Below are 22,434 nucleotides of genomic sequence, written 5' to 3'. Positions count from 1 at the left end.
TCTGAATGTTGGGATAGTATGTTATGTAGAGCACCATCACAACCTATGGCATATGGTGTTAATGTAGCTACAATGTGATTTCAATGCTTCTCAGTGAGATCTCCTAGGAATTAAGATAATTTATTGTCTGGCTTTTTGGGTGAATTTATTTTGCAAGCAGAAGGAGATGAATTCAGTATCTGCATGGTAATATCATGGGCCAGATTCTAGGGCCAAGTTTTCCAGATAGAGAGCTTAAAGATAGGCTCCTCAATATGCATTTGGATACCTAAAAACTGGCCTTATTTTCAAAAGGGCTGAGAACCCATTGAGTGCTGCTAGATGACTATAGGTCATACAGATGTGATTTAAAAAAAATAAAAATCTTATTTACCACACCTTATCACCTTTGACTGATTCCCCTGCTATTCCAATTGGACCTGCTGGGCCCTCTGTGCCTTTTTCACCCTGGAAATATATAATAACTTAACTGGCTTTAGAACTTCATACATTAACATTTCTAAAACAAATTTATAGAAATTCATAATAGACAATGTCTGCACAGAAACAGTTTCTTCAAACAAGACAAACTATCAAAGGAGTAATTTGTCACAGTAGGAAGTAGCTTAGTTACAGTTCATAAGCCACCATGTTTGCATTTACTCTGTTGTTACAACTACTGTAACTTGAAAGGGTTTCTAAGAACTCTCAGGTTTATATAGAGTAAGAAGAGGGAGAATGAAATAACAGAACGGAGACTAGAATACTTTGGGTATTTCATCTTTTAAACTTTGCAAAATGTGCTTGATAGAGCAGTTTGGTTTGTGCTGTTGCAATCATGTGACTGTCTGGCATCCTTTCCTTTATAGGGAGGAAAATCCTTTTTGTTCAGCAGTTAAGGCTCCAGGGAATTGTAGAACCAATAAAATATCTCAATTAGCATGATATTTTGTGCTCTTCTAGTACAAAAAAGCAGAAAGAAGATTATGTCAGACTGGGATAAGAGATTTCAGTTCAAGGTCTTTGTGTGTTTTGTTTTTGTTTCAAGAAACTATTTATTAATCAGCACATTCGTATATTTTATTTTTAGATGTTGATGATACACTATAATGAAATACATATCCATACAGACGTATTGTCAAATTTGGGGTGCAATTCAGACCAGCAAGAGATTGTCACTGTTTATCCTGTAAACCTGAATGCCTTAAAATGCTCTGCTGCAGTGAGAAAAGGTGCCATAGAGTCTGATGGAAAAGGTACCATGCTGGTTTCTTCCCCACTGGTGCTTTCTACAATGCAAATTGATCTGTTCCTGCACCCTCCGATATGCCAATGAATGGCCCCTTGAATATCATTGCCAATTATCTGTGATTGAGGCTGAATGATGACATCAGCCTTTCCTTTGTCTGGAAAAAAAACCTATTTACCCACAGCCCAGACTTGTCTGGTTCAAACACATTTTAATAACATCATACAGAAGGAATGCATAACTTCACATATAATGCAAACACATACATTTTACAATGACATTAATAATCAGTATGTTGTTAGTTTTCATACGATATCCCACAAGGCATGTTTTGTACAGATATTATTGCAGTAGTGTGTAGATGGTGCCTAGAGTCATAATAATATAATCACTGTCGTCTACATTTCCTAAAATGGCAAGAAGACTCAAACTGCCTTCTGAATGGTTCCCTACAGTACTGAGCAACTGTATTGGTTATATTTTTAAGAGCTTTTCAAAAGATACTTTTTACCTACCAATGCTACCAAGATAAGAGCTCTTATTAACACAATCTTCAGCACTGGGTGGGTCATTAATTTATTACTGTATTCTGGAGAGGGTGCAATTTCTGTTCGTAGTGTCTTAGAAGCACAAGCCCCATCGACTGACTTTCAGCATCAATGAAATGGGCATTGTGTTCCTAAGTCACTTAGGCACTTTTGAAAACCCCACTTTCAGTATTTAAGAATTCCAGTGTACCATTTACCTTCTGGCCTGGAATGCCTTCTCCGGGTGGCCCTCTTTCACCTTGTACACCGTCAGGACCACGAGGCCCCTGATGTTAAAAAGAAAGCACAACTTCAGATGGCATATGCAATTGTGTTTCCTTACTGATACTATTTCAAGAACACTATTACCATCCCATCCCATCTGTCTAGGAGCTGAGAACTGCAAGGGCTACAAGAAATTCTGTAATAGCATGCAATTGAAACACATAGGAGCAGCCACTTTTTGATGATTTATGTAACAATGGGCCAATGCTAAAATGATGTGAATGACATTAAAAAAAATCTTTTATTGGACCAACTTCTGTTGGTGAGAAAGGCAAGGTTTCAAGCTTACACAGAGCTCTTCATCAGTAAAAGTTATTACCTCACTCGCCTTGTTTCTCTAATATCCTGGGACTGATACATCTACAATACTACTGCATACATAAAAAAAGATCCTGAGACATCTGTAGATCACACTATTTCCCCTTTCTGTAAGGGTGAAAACCAGCTGTGGAATCACATCAGTTGTTTGGATGGCACTGTAAAAATCAGTGTATTGTACTGGGTGCTAATATAAACTATTGTAATTACTTCCATCGTTTGTATAGTGGTAGTCCCCAGAGGCTTTGGCTAGGTTAGGGCCCCATTCGGCTTGGTATTATACAAACATAGTAAATGACAGTCCTTAACCCCAAAGAGCTTACAGTCTTAAAGGTACTATTGAATGCTTAATAGCATCAACTCGAAAGGAACAATAATTCATGCAAGAAATAATTGTGGAAAACTGTAGCCAAGTCATACATAGAACACATTCGTTTCTATGTAACACATAAAACCCACTGTACATCTATAAACAAATTAATGTTTGAATCCCCTTAGCACAATTTGATCCACTCCGTGTTTTGATAAAGAGATTATAATGCAGAAGACAATAATGCAAAATGAGTTACAACTAACAGGGGACACAAAAGGTAATAATAAGAAGTTCTTTAAATACATTAGAAGCAAGAGAAAGATGAAAAAGTGTAGGTCCTTTACTTAGGTGAGGAAGGAGAGCTAATATCTTATGACATCAAGAAAGCTGAGATGTTTAATATCCATTTTGCTTCAGTTTTCACTAAAAAGACTAATGGTGAACAGATACTCAACATAGTTTAATATTAACAAGAAAGGGGAAAGAAGGCAACCCAAAATAGGGAAAGAACAAGTTAAAGAATATGTAGATGTATTCAAGTCTGCAAGGCCTGATGAAATTCATCCTAAGATACTTAAGGACATGGGCATAGTTTGGGGGAACAGTGCCCCCCCAAACTCCAAGCCTGGGGCAGGTATAGAATTTCCCCACCTCCCCATGCATGGCCCTATTGGTCTGGCTGGAGCTGCCCTCCCTCCCCCACAAATATAGAAGTCAAACTATGCCTATGCTTAAGGAACTAGCTGACGCAATCTCAGAACCATTAGCAATTATCTTTGAGAAATCATGGATGACAGGGGAGGGCCCAGAGTACTGGAGAAGGGCAAACATAGTGCGTCTCTTTAAAAAAGGGAACAAAGAGGACCCAGGGAATTTTAGTCAGATCAGCCTCACTTCAATACCTGAAAATATACTGAAATAAATTACATTAACATTATAACAAAATAAATTAAATAAACAATTTATTTGTAAGCACCTAGGGAATAATAGGATTATAAGTAATAGCAAGCATGGATTGATCAAGAACAAATCATGCCAGATCAACCTAATTTCCTCATTTGACAGGGTTACTGGCCCCAGTGGATGGGGGCAAAGTAGAACACATGATAGATCTTGATTTTAGTAAGACTTCTGACACAGTCCCACATGACATTCTTATATGCAAACAAGGGAAATGTGGCCTAGATTAAATTACTAAAAGGTGGATGCAAAACTGGTAGCGAGACTGTACTGAAAGACTAGTTCTCAATGGTTCTTTGTCAAACTGGAAGGGCAAGTCTAGTGGGGTACCACAGAGATCAGTCTTGGGTCAGGTTCTAGTTAATATTTTTATTAATGACTTGGACAAAGGAGTGGAGAGTCAGCTTCTAAAATGTGCTGATGACATCAGACTGGGAGGTGTTGCAAACACTTTGAGGACAGCATTAGAATTCAAAATGACCTTGACAAATTAGAAAGTTGGTCTGAAATCAACAAGATGAAATTCAATACAGACAAATGTAAAGTACTTCATTTGGGAAGGGAAAAATCAAATATACAACTACAAAATGAGGAATAACTGGCTAGGCAGTAGTACTGCTGGAGAGGATTGTAGGATTATAGTAGATCATAAATTGAATGAGTCAAGAATGATGCAGTTGCAAAAAGGGTAATATCTTTCTGGGGTGTATTATTATGAGTGTTGTATATAAGACACAGAAGGTAACTGTCCCACTCTACTTGGCACTACGAGGTTTCAGCTAGAGTATTGTGCCCAATTCTTCATGTCACACTTTAGGAAAGATGTGGACAAACTGGAGAATGTCCAGAGAAGAGCAACAAAAGTGAATAAAGATCTAGAAAACATGACCTATGAGGAAAGATTGAAAAAACGGGGTTTGTTTAGTCTGAAGAAGAGAAGCCTGAGGGAGGACATGATAACAGTTTTCAAGTACGTAAAAGGTTGTTAGAAAGAGGAGGGCAATTAAACAGTTATCTATGTCTACTGAAGGTAGTATAGAACACAACAGGTAGGACAAGTAGTAATAGGCTTAATCTGGAGCAAAAGGGATTTAGATTATAGTTGAAAAATTTTCTTAATATTTAGGTAGTTGAGTTCTGGAATAGGCTTCTGTGGAGGTTGTGTTTTTAAGAACAGGTTGAACATATGCCTGCCCAGGATGGTCTAGGTTGAGTTGGTCCTGCCTCAGTGCAAGGGGCTGGACTTTTGATGACTTCTCAAGATCTCCTCCATCCCTACATTTCTATCAATGATTCTATCATTAGGAGAAGTTTACAAAGATTTTTCCACAATATTTAGTTTGTATTCTTGGTCATATATTTCATAATGGCCATTCAAGAATTTTTCATTCTAAGTTACTGACAGAAATGTTTTTATGTCTTCCCCAGAAGAACTACTCTTTGGGTGAAGGGAGGAGAAGAGAGTTGCTGTTCTTGAATGTGTCCATGGCATCATTAATCAAGTGATGTTATAGAGTCAGTTTTGAGGTCAAACACAGGTATTATCATCTTTGAGCAAGGTACAATGCTCACAATTATAAAGTCAGCATGTCTCAATAGTTACCACACAGTGGTATCTAAGAGAGAGCAAAGTTTTTTCCCATAATTAAAATGTGTTAAACTGTTAAAGATAAAACAACAAGAGATCTGTGGCACTTTAAAGAAAAAAAAATTTAATATTTGCAGTTTTTTAGTCTTTAAAGTGCCACAGATCTCTTGTTGTTTTTGCTGTATACAGACTAACACGGCTACCCCTCTGGAACTATTCTACATGTTAAAGATAATAACATCTACTGGTCCATAATACCAAGCTATGTTACTCTTCTGTTTGGAGGTACCAAACTTCCCTGAATTGCTTTAACCAGTGTCTAGCACCAGAGACAATTGAAGTGTATCTTACATAGTCTATTTGTGTATTAGTGTAGGTGCACTATCATTAGGATTCTGAAAATGTAGCAAGATGCCAATTACTTATTCTGCTATGTGGGGAAAAAATTCTCCACAAAACCCAAATGTGATAGTGCGATAATTTAAATTAAGTACAAGTTTTATTGTATGTGTAAAGTAAACTCAATGCCCATACGCATATGAGTAAAACATGACAAAGCTGAGCTGAAGTGCATGGTTTCCAAGTAAGAGCTAATAACTTATTATTGGAGAAATGGTAGAATGCCATTTGTTTTTTATCATTTTATCAAAGCATAGAAATACAGAGGCTGTACTTAAAAAAAATAGCCAATTTTGCCTTAGATAAACACTGAGGTAGCTCTAGTTGCAGTGTTCTTTATTCTTCCCTCAAATTCAGCCTTCTTTAGTTATTTAAGGCTATTGGTAAGTTTTTAAGGATGACCACAGCACAGTGTAAAAGTCCTGTGAGTTCTGTGATGAAAGATAATACTTAACTTATTCCAGTTACAAGTTGATTTTAAAAATGGAAACAGTATTACAGTAGAATGAAATTGTAATGATTCACCATTTTTGCAGCACCAGGTCATTTTTGTGGGTGTAAAATGAATATTCTATCTCTGTGTGGAAGAATAGCTGCTTATCACATGCTTTGTTTTGGAAAGGCTTTGCAAAGCTATAAAAAGGTCAGCAGAGAATTTTGAAGAGGATTTATTGTGGTTAAGAGGAGATTATGGGAAATATTTAGCAAGGAAAGCAATGAACCATACATTTCTTTTTTTTTTTATAACCAAAAACATGTAAGAACCAGTTTGAAACCAGGAACTAAGATCCTGCATCTGATAACGGCACAGAAACAGTTAAAATAACCTAAATAACCTTTCCAGACCAGCTCTGTTATTGACATATTAAAGTTACACACAGGTACATAGGAATGTCCCAATTTTGTGTTCTTCAAAGATTTATTTTTTTTAAATTTCAGACAGTTCTAGAAAATGTTTTTCTCCTTGACATCAACTAGCAGAGAAGCACAGATACAAATGGATATCTAGAGTCTTATTGAATATCAGGCCCTGAGAGGCTGGTTATCTGGGATCAGGCAGTCAAATTTTTCTTGAAGTTTCATGTTCTTTGGAGATGGCACTACCTCAGCTCTGCCACGTGTGGTTGTTAGTGCAGCAGTTACTAGTTTATCCACTCATTTTCATTGTCCCAGCAGCAGGTACAGAGTGGGCCAGTCCACACAACCATTGTCTATCAAACAAGTTCACTTAGACTTCTTGTATTCTTTTCATTTCTAACATGTTATACAGAACTTTTCTATCCACTTACAGTTAATCCTGGCTCACCGATTCCAATGGGTCCTGGAGGCCCAGCTCTTCCTTCCTGGCCTCTATCACCCTATTGAGAAGGAATTCCAGAGATTTTAGTTATTGTTTTCTTAGAGTGTAACTTTCAAAAGCACCCAAATTACTGAGACTTCTAAGTGATTTCTGAAAATGGGACTTAGCACTTTGGAGTCTGTTTCACTGAAAGTCAATCAGACTTAGGCTCCCAACTCATTTGGGCACTTTTGAAAATTTTACCTTTTACTCATAGGTGAGGTATAGTCACCATAGGTTGTCCTCTGGTAGCACTGAAATGTATACTACTAGCATCTTTTAATGAACAATTAATATGAAATATAATTTAGGAGCATAAAAAAGTAATCTTCATTTATCTTTAGGACTAGAGTGTAGCCTATCCTACATGCCAATGGCAACAGAGTAAGGGGGTATCAGGCACTCCCTTATACTTGTACCAGTACATGGTACTGTCACAGCCAGTACATGGGGAGTATCAGGCTACACAGATCCCCAACCCATATAAGGCAGTAGGGAGTTGGCATAGCTACTCCAGTACATTTGGGAGCATATGTTACACTAGATGTAAGCCTGATGCAGTGTAGTTCCTCTGCAGAGCATCATGAAGCCTGGGGAGGAGACTGTGACTCCCTAAGCCACAATTTCCCTTCCAAGCTGCTCCAAAGGCAGCACAACAATGCTCTGCTCCTTCACGTGGGCAGATTATAAAATGATTGTGTACTCCTCACGCAGCACACATTGAATGCATTCCAACATCTCATATTGTTCTGCATCATGGAGTTCCATGAGTTCCATGGATGCAGGGAAAAGCCCAGTAAGACCTTATAGGCATGTTGTTCTAGGCATTGGCCCTTTGCCCATAAGGTACAGAAGATACATGGACTAAAACACTTTTTGAAGAATTAGCACCAGAAGTAATTTTTGGCTCAAAGAAGACGCAGGAATGAATAAGTGCATGAGAGAGAAAACAGCAGGGAATCTCCCTCTCCCAATGATGAAACATAGAAGAAATCAGTCATTTATTCTCTAACAAGTTTTTAGTTCCTTTGTCTCTGGCAATATATATTGTGTGTAAAATCAGCCAAGATGTGTTTATATACTTTAAATAAGTATGCACAAAAGTGCAAGATTGGAGGCAGAGCATGTGTACCTCAGGCATGAAACTGATTTCAGTGGTGTTACTTCTGATTTTCAGTGCTGTAGGTGAGATTATAATCAGATCCTGGGATGGCTAAAATGCAACTGAGCTATCTCCATCTTATGCAAATGTGTAAACTTTTAAAAATTATATACCCTTCATCTTTAGATGATAATAGCTTGCATTTAATACCATAACAAGTGAGTTAACTTTCATTAAAATATAATAAAAAGAATTAATGTAGAGATTGCATCATGATGGGAAATGTATTATTGATGATTACCTTAGGTCCTCGAAGTCCAATACCAGGGGGCCCTGTGGGACCATAAGGACCTCCAGGACCTGATTCTCCCTAAAGAAACAAAAGTAGTTAAGAGACAACAAAGTGCCTATAATAATATTCCCCACAGTACGTGTCCCTGATCTCATCACAGATGGGAAAACACATATTTACTTACAAAGAACATTCCTGATTTAAGGAAATGAATTCCAAAATTAATAGATGCCATGGGTGAAATCCCAATCCTGTTAAAGTTACTGGGAGTTTTGTCTTTGACATCACTAGGGTCAAGATGTCACTGCATAAATCTAAACGTTGTGAAAGTAATGAGACCACAGGATTTCTTTTGCTCCAACTTCCAAATTGTTGTTGTTCCTGCTGGTTCCTTGGTTGTTGACCTTATTTGGTAACTTGATATGTGTTGCTTAGTCCTTTGCTCTCTGTTTTTTGGGGATTAGAAAGGATTTATGCTTAATACCTCCCCACACTGCTGACTGTATATTACAGCTCCTACACATATTTTAGTCAGTATCTGATTCTCAAGAGTTCTTAGTGTGATTCTAATCCGGTTATGGCAGGTTTCATTAACAAAAATGAAATCTGTAGACAATTAGTTCTGACGTTATCTAACAAATACTAAAATCATTGCCTTAAAACATCATTAGGATTTAATTTAAACCAAATAAACTCAATATTAAGACAAATATATTTTCAGCTGCCTTGGTGAAAAGCCCAATATAAACACTAATAGAATCTTCATCTCCTCTAATATTATCTTAATATTGCAAGGGTCTCTGAATATAAAATGTACCTGATGTTTTATACCATACATATTGTGGTAACTAGGTGCATTGACCTCAATGGCAGCAATTGCTTATCCTAGCAGTGAATTTGGGCAAGTGTGTTGAGATAAGGACAGTGTTTGGATTTCCCTTCTCTTTTGGGTTCTCAGACCCTTAATGTTGTTCAGCACTATGTACTTAATGATATCTAGTGATTTTTTTTAAGAATAGTAAAATTTAAAAAGGAACAATCCCCTCTATTGTATTTAATTTAGAGGGTTTTTTTTTAATGGTTAACTCTTTTCTGTTGTTTCTTCAAGGTAACTGGGTTTTACAGACAATAAAAAGGTCAGCCATTTCTGCAAAGCTTTCTGATTTCCTGACGATACTTTTCAATTGCCAATGTCAATATATATTAGGAATATTATGAAAGAATACATTATAACAATTTGCTTATAGGGACACATCATTCAAGAAGGCAGTTCTCATTGAATCGAGAAGGCATTTTAAAGCTCATTTGTTAATGAGCACATTTGAAAACACAATCCCAACTATACATATAAAATGATGGGGTCTAAATTATCTGTTACCACTCAAGAAAGAAATCTTAGAGTCATTGTGGACTATGAAAACATCCATTCAATGCGCAGCAGTAGTCAAAAAAGCTAACAGAATGTTGAGAATCATTAGGAAAGGGATAGAGTATAAAACAGAAAATATCACATTGTCTCTTTATAAATCCATGGTATGCCCACATCTTGAATACTGCATGCAGATCTGGTTGCCCCATCTCAAAAAAAAAAATATTGGCATTGGAAAAAGTACAGAAAAGGACAACAAAAATAATTAGGGGTATGGAACAGCTTCCATATGAGGAGAGATTAATAAGACTGGGACTTATCAGATTGGAAAAGAGACAGCTAAGGGGAGATATGTTAGAGGTCTATAAAACATGACTGGTGCAGAGAAAGTAAGTAAGGAAGTGGTATTTACTTCTTCTCATAACACAAGAACTAGGGGTCATCAAATGAAATTAATAGGCAGCAAGTTTTAAATGAACAAAAGGAACTATTTCTTCACACAACACACAGTCAATATGTGGAACTCTGTGCCAGAGGATGTTGTGAAGACCAAGACTATAACAGTGTTCAAAAGAGAACTAGATAAGTTCACGAAGGATAGGTCCATCAATGGCTATTAGCCAGATAGGCAGGGATTGCTGTTTGCCAGAAACTGGACGTGGGAGACAGGATGGATCACTTGATGATTATCTGTTCTATTCATTCCCTCTGAAGCATCTGGCATTGGCCACTGTTGGAAGACAGGATACTGGGCTAGATGGACCATTGGTCTGACCACTATGGCCATTCTTACATATTCCTCCCAGCAATTTCATTGCTAATGATTTTGCAAAATCCTTCAGCTACCTTATCCTCTTGTTCCCTTTTTTTCATGAATTTATATCATGCAGGGCAAGAGTCTATTCAGTCTTTCTAGTTTTGTGAAGGCAGTTGTAAACATTGGGAGCAAATTCATCATTTGTGTAGCTCCACTGACTTCAGTGATGGATGCATGACTCTGCCCATTATCCCCTGATATTCCAGAGAAGAATGTTTGATTTCTCGAGTATGGTGATATTTTAATTTTGGATTTAACTTCCCCTAGGTACAGAAGCTCATGAGCACAGACAACTTCTTTTGTTTTGTTGTTGTTTTAGCTGAAAATCATGTGCTTTAAAGTTCTAATAAATGAAACAAATATACTTCCTGTGGTTTGGATATAGTTCAACAGCATCGCAAGGATGAATAAACTAAAACAATTCAATTTTTCCATCTTAACCAGAGTATGGTCCAGTTCCAATTTCATTTTCACATTATTTCTAGAAAGCACCTACAACCAAGATCTTCCCAATAATAGGAAACTTTGCTTTTCTACAAAAACCACAGTTCTCAAAATTCACTTTTAAAACTAAGAGGAAATAGAAAGTAGTGGGAAAGGATCTCAATCAGGAACTTTCTGCAAGAGGAAAAGTCACAATAGACAAACAAAGTCACAAATGACATGTCACAAAATATTTTCAGTATATTAAATATTGAAAATGTATTCCACTAAACACATGCCTAGTACAAATGGATGCAATGCCAATGAAAGTTTCTGGGCAAAATTTCACCAGTGATTAAAAAAACAGTGTAAATGTACTTCTGGCCTTACTGAAGAAACGGGGAAACTCCCATTAGCAATCCCAGGATTTCACCCCAAGTATAAGAGATAAAACACATGAATTAGTATTCAATGGGAGCGCAAAATATATACCATGAAGTAGATTCACTCTCTAATCTACACTCCGATACCCGTTATCTGCTCTGAATATTGGTGCAAAGCAAATTACTTTACTTTTCTTGCATGTTTCTATAAAACAGCATATTCTGTAAGCCCAAAGAAAGGGAGAATAGCAGTGGAGAGGGAATCATCAGTGTTTCTGCAAGTGTGCAGGAAACAAAGTTCCTGGAGGGGATGAAAATCTAGAAGAGGTGTGGTTAATTAATGAGCATGCTCAGTAGGTGATTGAAGACTGTGAACATCTCCTTTAAGTGCAACTTGACATGTCTTAACATATCCTCAGCCCATGAGTAGATCAGTCAGAGGTCAGGGCAGAAATGTTATATATAGAGGAGCTAATGGGAGTTCTCATTAGACACAGATGGAAAATGGAAAGTCCAGGTAAAACATAGCTGCTGCCAGGGCTGTGTCTCAAAATAGCATCTTTTGCTGACATGGCAGCATGTTTTGACTTAGGACTATGAGGCATTGCAGGTTCACTTATGTTTCTGAAGATTCAGGTTATAAACTCTACACTTTAGGCCATGCTGCAGACTAGAATATCATCTCTGGGATAGATCAGAGGGAAAGACGGGGTGTGTATGTGTGTGTTTGAAACAAAGGTGTGTGGATAGCTGTTGAACCTACAGCTGTGACATAGTTGTTACAAGTAATGTTTATGTTCCATGGACATGCATGTATAAGGAGCAGAAAGAGTGTCCAAGTCTATACTACAAGGATTATGCTGATAGTAAAACTAATAGGGTTTTTAAAGTATTTTAAAGTAGCTCAAACAATGTTTAAAATGTTTAGCTTGTTGAATAAAACTATCTCTTTGTACACTAAATATTTGCCATTTACTTCAAGGGGCCAAGATCTTTCCTCCTTCCTCTTCTGACAAAGAGTTAAATTGAGATGCAGGAAGAGGATTATTATAATACGTAATTTGTCCCAGTGTCCTGATTACACTTGTAGCTATTTTCCTGCCAATTTATAACCAGACAGGTAACACTATATCTTTATTAAAGTCCTGTACAAATATGAAATTGATTACCAGTCCTATCCTCATTCTTCTAGAGCACAATATATTGATATGAAATTGTAATATAAAATCTGACACTTTGAAAATCCACTCTTTTATAATTAATGTAGCTATTAAAGGACAATTCTCAACAGCTGAACAGAAATGCTCAAAGAGGATGAGTATACATCAGAATAAAACACCAGCTGGCTTCCAATACCAGCTACATTGTGTTATTGTAGATACAATACATGTAGCAGTCAATACTGCCAAAATACCAGTCATAGCAATAGAGTTTGCTATATTTCGAAGCAATCTATATTATTTTGCTTCCCTGATGATGCTCATTTTCATGGAGACTTTGGACCAGATTCTGATCTCAACCAATGTAATTCCAGATTAACTCAAGTGAGTGCAATTTACACCCGTGTAACTCAGATTAAAATTTGGACTTTTTTGCCACTGTTTTTCTTTCTCCCTATATTAGTTTTAAAACCATTTTAAAATAAATAAGATGGCTCAGGAACCAGATTTTCCATTTTACCAGTTCTGCTTCAAAAATTATTTGGCACTGAAAAAGTTAAATTGAAACTAAAACAAAATGTTATCAAAAATAAACTCTGACAATTAAATATTTTCCAACAGCAGGAATATTAGGGAAAGGCCAAGAATAATACAAACAAAATTAATACTTGTCTGCTTTCTAATTATTTTGGCAAACATTCTATTGTAAGTATTATTGCTCCATAGACTGAGCAGAAAACTGAAATTATGGGCATTATGAGGTGGTTCTATTTGGATTAGAAATAATGGTTCTGAATTGAGATAATCTTTGGTACAACCTGTATATATACAGAAATACACACAAAGGTTACATATTTCAAAAGCATCTAAATAATTTAGGCTCTTAAGTTTTCAAAGTGACATAGGCAAGTGAATAGGGCATTTAGGAGAAGAGCTGGGTGAACATTTTTGGATGAATAGTTTATTTGCCCAAAAATGAAGTTTCAGTCAACCCAAAACTATTCACAAATTTCACCCAATAAGTTTTGTCTGGGAAAAAATGTTCAGGACCAGCTTCACAAAATATATGTGTGCATACCTACATGCACCCCCTTATAAACTTTAGCCCACTGATCAGGCCACTTGCCTAGGATGTGATTTGAATCCCCACTCAGGAGCAGGAACTTGAACTCAGATCTTCCACCTGCTAGCTGAGCCTTTTCACCACCAAACAATAAACTATGCTAGAATAGGGTGACCTCAACTTCTCTTATTGAAGTGTGTGTAAATACTTAAATATTCATTGGGCCAAAGAGAGAATGAGAATGACTCCTAGATTCCAAGGCCAGAAGGGACCACTGTGATCGTCTAATCTGATCTCCTATATAACACAGGCTGTAGAACTTCCCCACAATAATTCCTACAGCATATCTTTTAAAAAAGCGTCCAATCTTGATTTAAAAATGGTCAGTGATGGAGAATCCACCATGACCCTTGGTAAATTGTTACAATAATTAATTACTTTCACCATCTCACTCTAAAGCCTGATGGTTAAGGCGCTCGCCTGGGAAGTAGGAGATGTGGAAAAGAGGGGAGGGGGGCGCAGGCCTGCCCAACTGCACTGCATCCCAGCCCAGGTCCCTATCAGCAGCAGTGTTCTGCCACTGGGTCAGCGGGGCTCCAGCTGCAACTTGCTGATGCAGTCGCAGGCCACCACACAACCAGACAGTCATCCAGCTCCCCTGGGCTACTTCCTTCCCCCTTTCCCTGGAGTACCTATGCCACAGCTGTGCCTTCAGTCTCCTCAGGGTAAATAGCCAAGGGCAGTGTCCACAGGCCGTCCGTGTCAGAGGCAGTCGGCAGCTCCTCCAGGTCATTCCCAGAGAGACCAAACTGCAGCTCTTGCAAAGTGTGCCACTTCATGGTTGTGGGAGCACAACCAGATTTTGGTGAATCTCTGGTGCAATGCCAGCAAACTGTGACGTTAGTAAGAATAGCAAGAATGACTGTACAAACCAGCAAATAGCAAGCAGGGTGGCAGCACTGCAAATTTAGTGGTCTGGTGACCAGTTCAAGGAGAGGATTAAATGGTTCAAGAGCAAGTACCAGAAAACTAGGGACTAGAATCACACCTTGGGCAACTCACTAACATTGTGCCTGTTTCATGAGGAGTTTGACTGGGTGCTGGGCACTGTACCCAGCAGTGATCCAACGGTGGTGCATGTTGACCTGATCAGCCAGGATGGCGCCCTGCTGGCCCCAGAATCCTGTATGAAGACTGATGGGAGTCAGCAGCTGCCACCATGCAAGTACCATGAAGTCACGCTGTTGCTGAAACCAGTCCCAGAGCATGCTGTGAAACAAATAGAAGGAGGTACAGCAGCAGCAAATTCTCCATCCATACTCAGAGGAACTGTTTGATGCACCCACGAGGAACAGTCCACTGCGGAGCCTGCAGCCGACACAGAAGGGGTGGAAGCCACTTTTGAGCCCAGTACATTTCTGGATCCGTTATAAAGTTTGTTAATACAAGTAATGGGAAGGATTGCTGCTTTGTGAACCAATGCAAAAGTCGTGAGCAACCCAGGCTAGCAGCATGTAGCTGCTAATGGCGGATTGTATCCTGGCACCTCTCCTGCTCCTCACCACCAGGTGGAGTTAAAAATGGTGCCCGGGTAATGAAAATAGTAAAGAATGTCTTGAAAGTGAACGTTGACTGAAAAGACTTTCGCTAGGGCCATTCCTAATTATTTCTTAAAAATAATCACCTTCCATTGCCATGCCTGTAAGTATGTTGCTCTGTAACCACTCAATGGTCTATTGCGCCACCTGGAAACAGGGAACTGTGTAAGGGTGGGCGAAATGGAAATGTGTTCTGTTTACAAATCTAGTCCACTTCAGTCAGAGGTAATCCATGCAGTCCATAGGTGACAAAATTATTTGTGCCAAGTATGGCTGGAATTTGAATTTTTGTCTCGAAATGTGCCCGAGTCAGGGAGGAGGAAGATTGTAGAGTTCAGTATGTTTGCACACAGCCATAACAGGCTAAGCCATGTGGAAGCTAACACAGCATCCTGTTTATTCCCTCATGAATTCTGACCCAATCTCAGGTGTTAATAGCTGCAGACTTTTCCTGAAGCAGGAACTCAAGATAGGCAATCACATTTCAGGGAAGGGCATGTGTTCCAGGGCCACCGTGGTAGCTGACCAACCCACTCCACTCATACAAGTACAGTTTGGTCACTATATGTTTGAATACTTTGGCTGCATGCATTGCAGGTTTCCCACCAGCAGCTTGGAATAACATCTCCCTTTGCCACTCTTGAATTGCATTGCAAAGCAACACCAGCAAATTCCCAGTCCCAAATTTCCTCCCAGAAATGTGTCTTGTACTGCCCAGCTTTCTCCTCTTATAAAGTCTGCCATTTTATTAATAGAAAATGATGTGCACAAATCCTGTTATCCCAAATGGAGTTTCCCAAACACTTCAGTCCAAACACACTGGTTTAGATAAAACAATAAAACAAGTTTATTAACTACAGAAAGGGAGATTGTAAGTGTCTACAAGTAATGAGGCATAAAAGTAAAACACAAATAATGCCTTGCTTAACAAGCTAAATGAATTCAAAGTGGAAATTTCTCACCACATATTCCAGCTGTTTTACTGGCTGAATTCCTGTCAGCCTGGACCCCTCCCCCAGTCCAATGCTACTTCCTTTGTTCTTCAGGTATTGTTGATGCCATGGGTGAAGAGAAAGGGGAAAATCATTTGGGGTGTTTACTCTAACTTCTTATAGATTTTTCTCTTCTTTGAGAATCATCCTCAACTGAGGGTCAGGAGACAGACAGTCTGTAAGGATGGGAACCCCAACCTCTTTCTTTGTCAGGATGTACATTTTTCAACCACATCCTCTTTCCTGACAACAAAGAGCCCCTTAACCAGGTGATGGTCCATTCGATTTCATTGAAACCTGGCTGAGGTGTCAGTTTGCCTTTTGTCTCTGAAGAACAGGTTTGTGACTGCTCTCCAGATTTGGAACATATCTTAATAATATCATATAGTAGAATCTTATAACTGTACATACAATGTTGCCACACATTTTACCAGGACAATAATGATCAGCAAATTCTGAGTTTTCAAATGCTACAGTGCACTTCTTTTATAAGAATCACATCCATCCCAGATGATTTGATTCATATAAGCAGTTGATTCTTACAAGCGGAGTATAGGTTGGTATAGAAATTATTTTGTCCCAGTGGTTTTGATCATTATATGCAGTTGATTCTTATATCAGTGATTCTTATAAACAGAGTTCACTGTACCACACAGGGCATACTTTGTATGAAATTTATCATAGTCCTGTAAAAGGGGCGAACATAGGGGTACAGACTGTCACAGATTTATCAGTCCACAGGAGCTCCCTCAACACAGCCTGGTTAATCACAGTGAAAGAAATGCAGAGATAATGGTTAGTTAAAAATTAAAAAGTTGGTTTTTGTTTTCTAAAAATTGCAGACTTATTTGGGTTTGGGGTGAGGTAGGAGAGTGGTGGTCTTGGTACAAAAGCTTTCTCTATCATTTTAGGCTTTCCACATTTTGGAGGACAGTTTTTTTGGTGCCCAGTTGGCAAAGGGAGATGTTATTCCAAGATGCTGAAGGGAAACCTGAAGCATATACAACCAAAGTATTCAGATATCTAGTGACTGATCAGCACATCTTTGAAGGAAGTGGGCTGGTCAGGTACCGAATTGGCTCTGGAAAATACTCCATTCCCTGAAATGTGACTACCTATCTGGAGTTCCTACTTCAGGAAAAGTTTGCAGCTATCAGCAAATTGGGTCAGAATTAATGAACGAATCAACAGGATGATACATTAGCTTCCACATGGCTTAACCTGTTATGGCTGCATGCAAACACACAGAATTCCACAACCTTCCTCCTTTTCTCTCCCTCCCCATTTCTGGACAAAATTTCAAATCCCATTTATACTTGGCACTAATGATTTTGTCATCTATGGGCTGCATGAACTACATCTAACTGAAATGGACTAGATTTCTAAATGGAATGCATTTTCACGTCCCCCTCCCTCACACAATTAACTGGTTGCAATCAGCTTGTTAAACCATGGAGTGGTTACAGAGTGGCACACTTACCAGCATGGCTATGTAAGTTGTTATTTTTAAAAAACAGGAATGCCCTAGCAAAATTTTGTACCTTTCCAGTAAATATTCAGTTTTAAGGCATTTTGACTGTTTGCATTTCCTGGTTGTGGATGGGGCGGGGAGGGAGCCATCGTGATGGTGGCATATAATACACCAATAGCAGATACTGGCTGCTAGCTGGGGCTTCTCATAACTTTTGCATTGGTTCAAAGAGTGGAAATCCCTCCTATTACTGTATTAATAAACATTAAATTGGAGCCAGATGCTTACCAGCTCAGGGGTGGCTTCTGTCCCTTCAGGCTTTGCGGTGGGTTGTCCCTCAAGGGGGGCATCAAACAGCTCCTCAGAGTACAACCCTAGGATGTGCTGTTCCTGCTGCAAAGCTCCTCTGGGACCTGTTTCAGCAACAAAGTCACTTCACTATCCTTACTCGGCACCTGCTGCTGCCTCCCATCAGTCCCCATGCTCGATTCTGGCACCAGCAGGGAGCCATCTTGGCTGAACAGGTCATCATACACCACCATTGGCTCTGTGCTTGGCACAGTGCCCAGCACCCAGTCAAACTCATCATAAAACGGGCATGATGTTGGCAAGTTGCCCAAGGTGAGGTTCTGGTCCCCAGTTTCCTGGTTCTCACTCTTGAGCCATTTCACCCTCTGCACTGCTCATTGGTCCAGGAAATTTGGAAAGCTGCCAAATTCTTTGCTATCTCCTGGTATGCATGGTCTTTCCTGGTACTCTTACTAAAGTTCACAGTTGTGCTGCCTCGCACCAGACTTTTACCAAAATCTGGCTGTGCTCCCATGACCATGAAGCAGCATGCATTGCAGCGTGCTTGTCCTGTTCAATCTCCATTGCAAACACTGAAGGCTCTCTGAAGTTGTGTTTGCAGCTCGGTGTTCAGAAGACAATGGAAGGGTTAAACACTGGCTCAGCAAGCTGCTGCACTACACCAAGGGGGGATGCTTCTGTGTCCCTGGAGTCAACTGGATATTTTTGGTAGAGAGAGGACAAAGGAAATTGGCCCATATGATTATGGGATACTTTTGGTGTATTCCCAGGACCCGAGTCTGGAGGCGCTGGGACTATGCTGCAAAGCAATAGGACTTGACTCCTGGATCCCAGCTTAACTTGGCCTTGAACTCTCCACCCTGAAGTGTTCTCAAACCCTAGGTCCAAGCCTGAGTCTGAGAGATTTGTATATAGACAGAAGGGGGGGATTGTGCTCAAGCCTGTGTCTGGAAGAGGATGATTCTATTGTTTTCTCACCACAAGTAGACAGACATGCACTAGCTTTTATCAAAATAGCACACTAAAAATAGCAACATAGCCATGGATTGCATGGCCGGCAGCTTGGGCTAGCCATCTGAATATAAATCCACTCGGACCCCTGGATACTTAGTCAGATGGTCCGAGCCACCATCCATGCTATCCCTGGCTACACTGCTATTTTTAGCTTGCAAACTTGAGCATGGTTTGTCTGTCTACTTGTGTTGGGAAGCATGCTCCCAGCTGTAGTGTAGACGTACCCCAAATCTGTCATGCCCACTAGAACCGACTATTCCTCTTCTAGATCATTTCCGAGTGAACTTGACCTCGTAAGGAATAGAAATGTTCAGCCATAGTGTTCCGAGGTATGCCATACTTGTACCACTGCTGGACAGCCAGCGTTAGTTTTCCCAAATCAGAATATAGTCAGTCATCAGTTCAACTAAATAACAATAAATGCTTCTATGTGGCAAGTGAATGGCTGTATTGGTATTAAATTGAGACTAGACTGTTTGTGTATATAATTGGAGAGTGGCTATACATAGCTGCTACTTTTCAAATTCAGCATACTAAATGTCTGGAAAACCAATTTTAAAAGAGTTGTTGAATAATCCTTCTGAAAGGATAACAGAAGTTGAAAAGATTGTTACATATCACGCTACCATAAAGCTCAAGAGGAAAAGGGCCTGACCTTTACTAGCTGAATGGGTAGTTATTAAGCTGTAAACAACCTCGGATTGTCTTATGTAAAAAAAAAAAAAAGTTATTTTCTTTTCTTCTTTTCCTTTAAGTGACTTTTCCTGGTGAATTTTGTGGCAGCAGCATGGAGAGTAGGGAGGAGCAGACCTCCCTTTCTTCCACAGTAGGTTCCAGCTTATCCTGGGGGATTTCCAGACATTCCCAGACCAGTTGGGAGATATAATCCCTCCAGAGTGTCCTGGGCTGGCCTGGGGGCCTCCTGCCCCTGGGATGTGCCTGGTAGAGTTCCAAAAGAAGCTCACCAGAGGGCATCCTTATCAGGTGCCCAAACCACCTCAGCTGACTCCTCTCAATCTGGAGAGGCAGCGACTCTATGCCGAGGATCTCCCAAATAACCAAATCATTCACCCTATCTCAGAGAGCCAGCCCAGCCACTCTGCAGAGAAACCTCATTTCTGCTGGCTATACCCATGATCTCGTCCTTTTAGTCATTACCCAAAGTTAATGGGTGAGGATGGGGATATAGATTGACCTGTAAACCGAGAGCTTCATCCGAAAACTTAGCTCCTGCTTCACCACCATAGATCAATACAGAGTCCGTATCACTACCACCACACTAATCCACCACTCAATCTCCCACTCCTGCTTACCATCACTCATGAACATGACCCCCAGATACATAAACTCTTCCACCAAGAACAGCTGCTTCCCCTTCACCTGGAGAGAACTCTGGAGAGAACTTTCTTCTGGGAAAGAACCATGACCTTCTCATCTGGGAAAATTAAGTTACTCATCTCAAATAAATTAAATTGAGTAGAGATGCAAAGCTTAACTGTGGCACAAAGTAATTAAAGTAGATGGTATCTATATCTCTGTCTTTCTGTACCTGGATTTAAATCAAGATAGTAAACAGCTGGATTGTACAAAGTGTAAATGAGGGCAGAATTTGGTCTGCAGAATCTTTATTGCAAGTGATGCTGCATAAGACAGGAAGAACCCATTTTGTCTCTCAGAACCAAGGGTGACTTTGCAGAGCTGGCAGTTGAAAAACATATTTTTTATCTGAACAAATGTAACCTAGAATCAGTGAGACACAATTAATACTGAACACTCAAGGCCACTTTTTTACTGCGTGTCTTTTCAAAATAGAACAATGCTAGTCCAATGCTGAATTTTGCACAAATTGCACCTCAAACCAAATACAATTTTATACATATGCACAAACGATTTATATTATACACACACATGCAAATTGAGAGGAAACCACCAATACAGTTCAGAAGAAGTCACTGCAATATACAATAAGATTAACTGGTAATACTGTCCATGCACTGTCAATATGAAATTGCAGATAGAAGCCAAGATTTCTAATTTTTGCAAAGCTTAAATCAGGCTTAGTAGAAGCATGGCTATTTCACCACATGCATGAATGGTTTCTTTCAGAACCATCACCCTCTTTTTTCCCCCTCCTGCTGAAATAATCCACTATGGACTTCCTTAATTAAGTGTTTTGCACGAAAGATCGATAAAACAGAACAAAAAAAGCATTTGTCAGGAAAGAAAGACATTAATTGAAGCCAAGATTCCAAAATCATTTCTATCATAACTATTTTCCACATATAAAGCTGCTCCTCTGCATCTTCAAATGGACTTCTTGTCTCTGGAACAAAACATGAATATCTCCCATATTGCACACCCAATTCTAATGGAACCTAAAAATGACATTTCATTCATTAGGCTACCCGTAGTTCTGCAGTAAAATGGGTAGCATGCAAGTGTTAACATCAACCCTATATTTTGAAAGAGATGTATGAGGATTTAATTGTGCAACACTCATTGATGCTAATGGGAATTTTATGAGTAAAATAATTTGTGACCCAGAAGAATGCCTACATTCCTCAGATAGTTGGGCAATTAACTCTATTTGACTAGTTCTAGTTACAAAAACTCATTATTTCTAAACAATCTATCTTAAATATGTCAAAACCATTGGTCTTCATTCAGGACCAAATCTATGTCTAATTTTTTTAATGCCACTTTCAATCCTCTGAGCACAAAAAAGCATCAAATAACTACTTAACTCTTTTAAAGAGATCTTTCACATCTGAATATCTCATAACAGCAAACCAGAAACGTATCAAACTACTTCAATATTCAAGTACAAAACACTTCAGCCTAAAAAGTAATTTTGTAGCAAACTGCCTGAATGGATTTAGAACCAGACAGCCTTGTTAATAACATTCAGATTTACTACCCTGATGACACTGTCCTACTGTGCATTATTCTCATTCAGAGGACACCACTGTTAAGAAACTCATGACATCACATTGATGTAAACTGTAATCTAGCACTCTGCTATAGTTTATGCTGCACACACTCCATATTCCACATAGACACCTCTATATCTTACCTTATTTCCTTGAATGCCTTTTGGACCTGGCTCACCTGGAGGTCCACTGATTCCCTATATCAAAATAAATACCATAGAATTAGTTTTCTTCAAAGATACCTAAGTTTCTTTTGAATGTTGTCTTGAACACAATACAGTAAAGTATCTTTGGGGCAAAAACCATCTTTTTTATACATTTGTACAGTGCCTAGCACAACAGAGCCCTGGCCTTGAGGTGCTACCATAATACACATTAATAATAAAAACGAGCTCTTTCAGAAAGACTATTTTACTGCTACACAGAAATTGCATGTGTTTAATTTGGAGCTTCCTGTTCCTCTCTTTCCATACTGCCCCGTATGTCTGGAATTCCCATCCCAAGCAAGTTCACTAATCCATCACCCTCTTTCTCCATTCAAGTCTGTAAACAAA

The 22,434-nt window shown here is 39.1% G+C and overlaps 1 protein-coding gene across 3 annotated transcripts in view; it reads right to left on the bottom strand.

The window, feature by feature from the left end:
- COL28A1 (collagen type XXVIII alpha 1 chain) overlaps positions 1 to 22,434 on the bottom strand; it is a 126,004-nt gene that overhangs the window by 80,288 nt on the left and 23,282 nt on the right. For all 3 annotated transcript variants that reach the window (XM_067562144.1, XM_067562146.1, XM_067562145.1), the window contains exons 11-15: positions 22,024 to 22,077; positions 8,361 to 8,429; positions 6,908 to 6,976; positions 1,974 to 2,042; positions 379 to 447 (exon numbers count right to left, since the gene is read on the bottom strand). In XM_067562144.1, the coding sequence (XP_067418245.1) occupies positions 379 to 447; positions 1,974 to 2,042; positions 6,908 to 6,976; positions 8,361 to 8,429; positions 22,024 to 22,077 (330 nt within the window). The remainder of the gene's footprint in view (positions 1 to 378; positions 448 to 1,973; positions 2,043 to 6,907; positions 6,977 to 8,360; positions 8,430 to 22,023; positions 22,078 to 22,434) is intronic.

The sequence above is a fragment of the Emydura macquarii genome, unplaced genomic scaffold, assembly GCF_026122565.2.
Source record: "Emydura macquarii macquarii isolate MOO-44397 ecotype Brisbane River unplaced genomic scaffold, CSIRO-AGI_Emac_v2 contig_2422, whole genome shotgun sequence".
Lineage (NCBI taxonomy): Eukaryota > Metazoa > Chordata > Testudines > Chelidae > Emydura > Emydura macquarii.
Note: the sequence above shows the minus strand (reverse complement) of the source record. Positions and strands in the feature narration are given on the sequence as shown.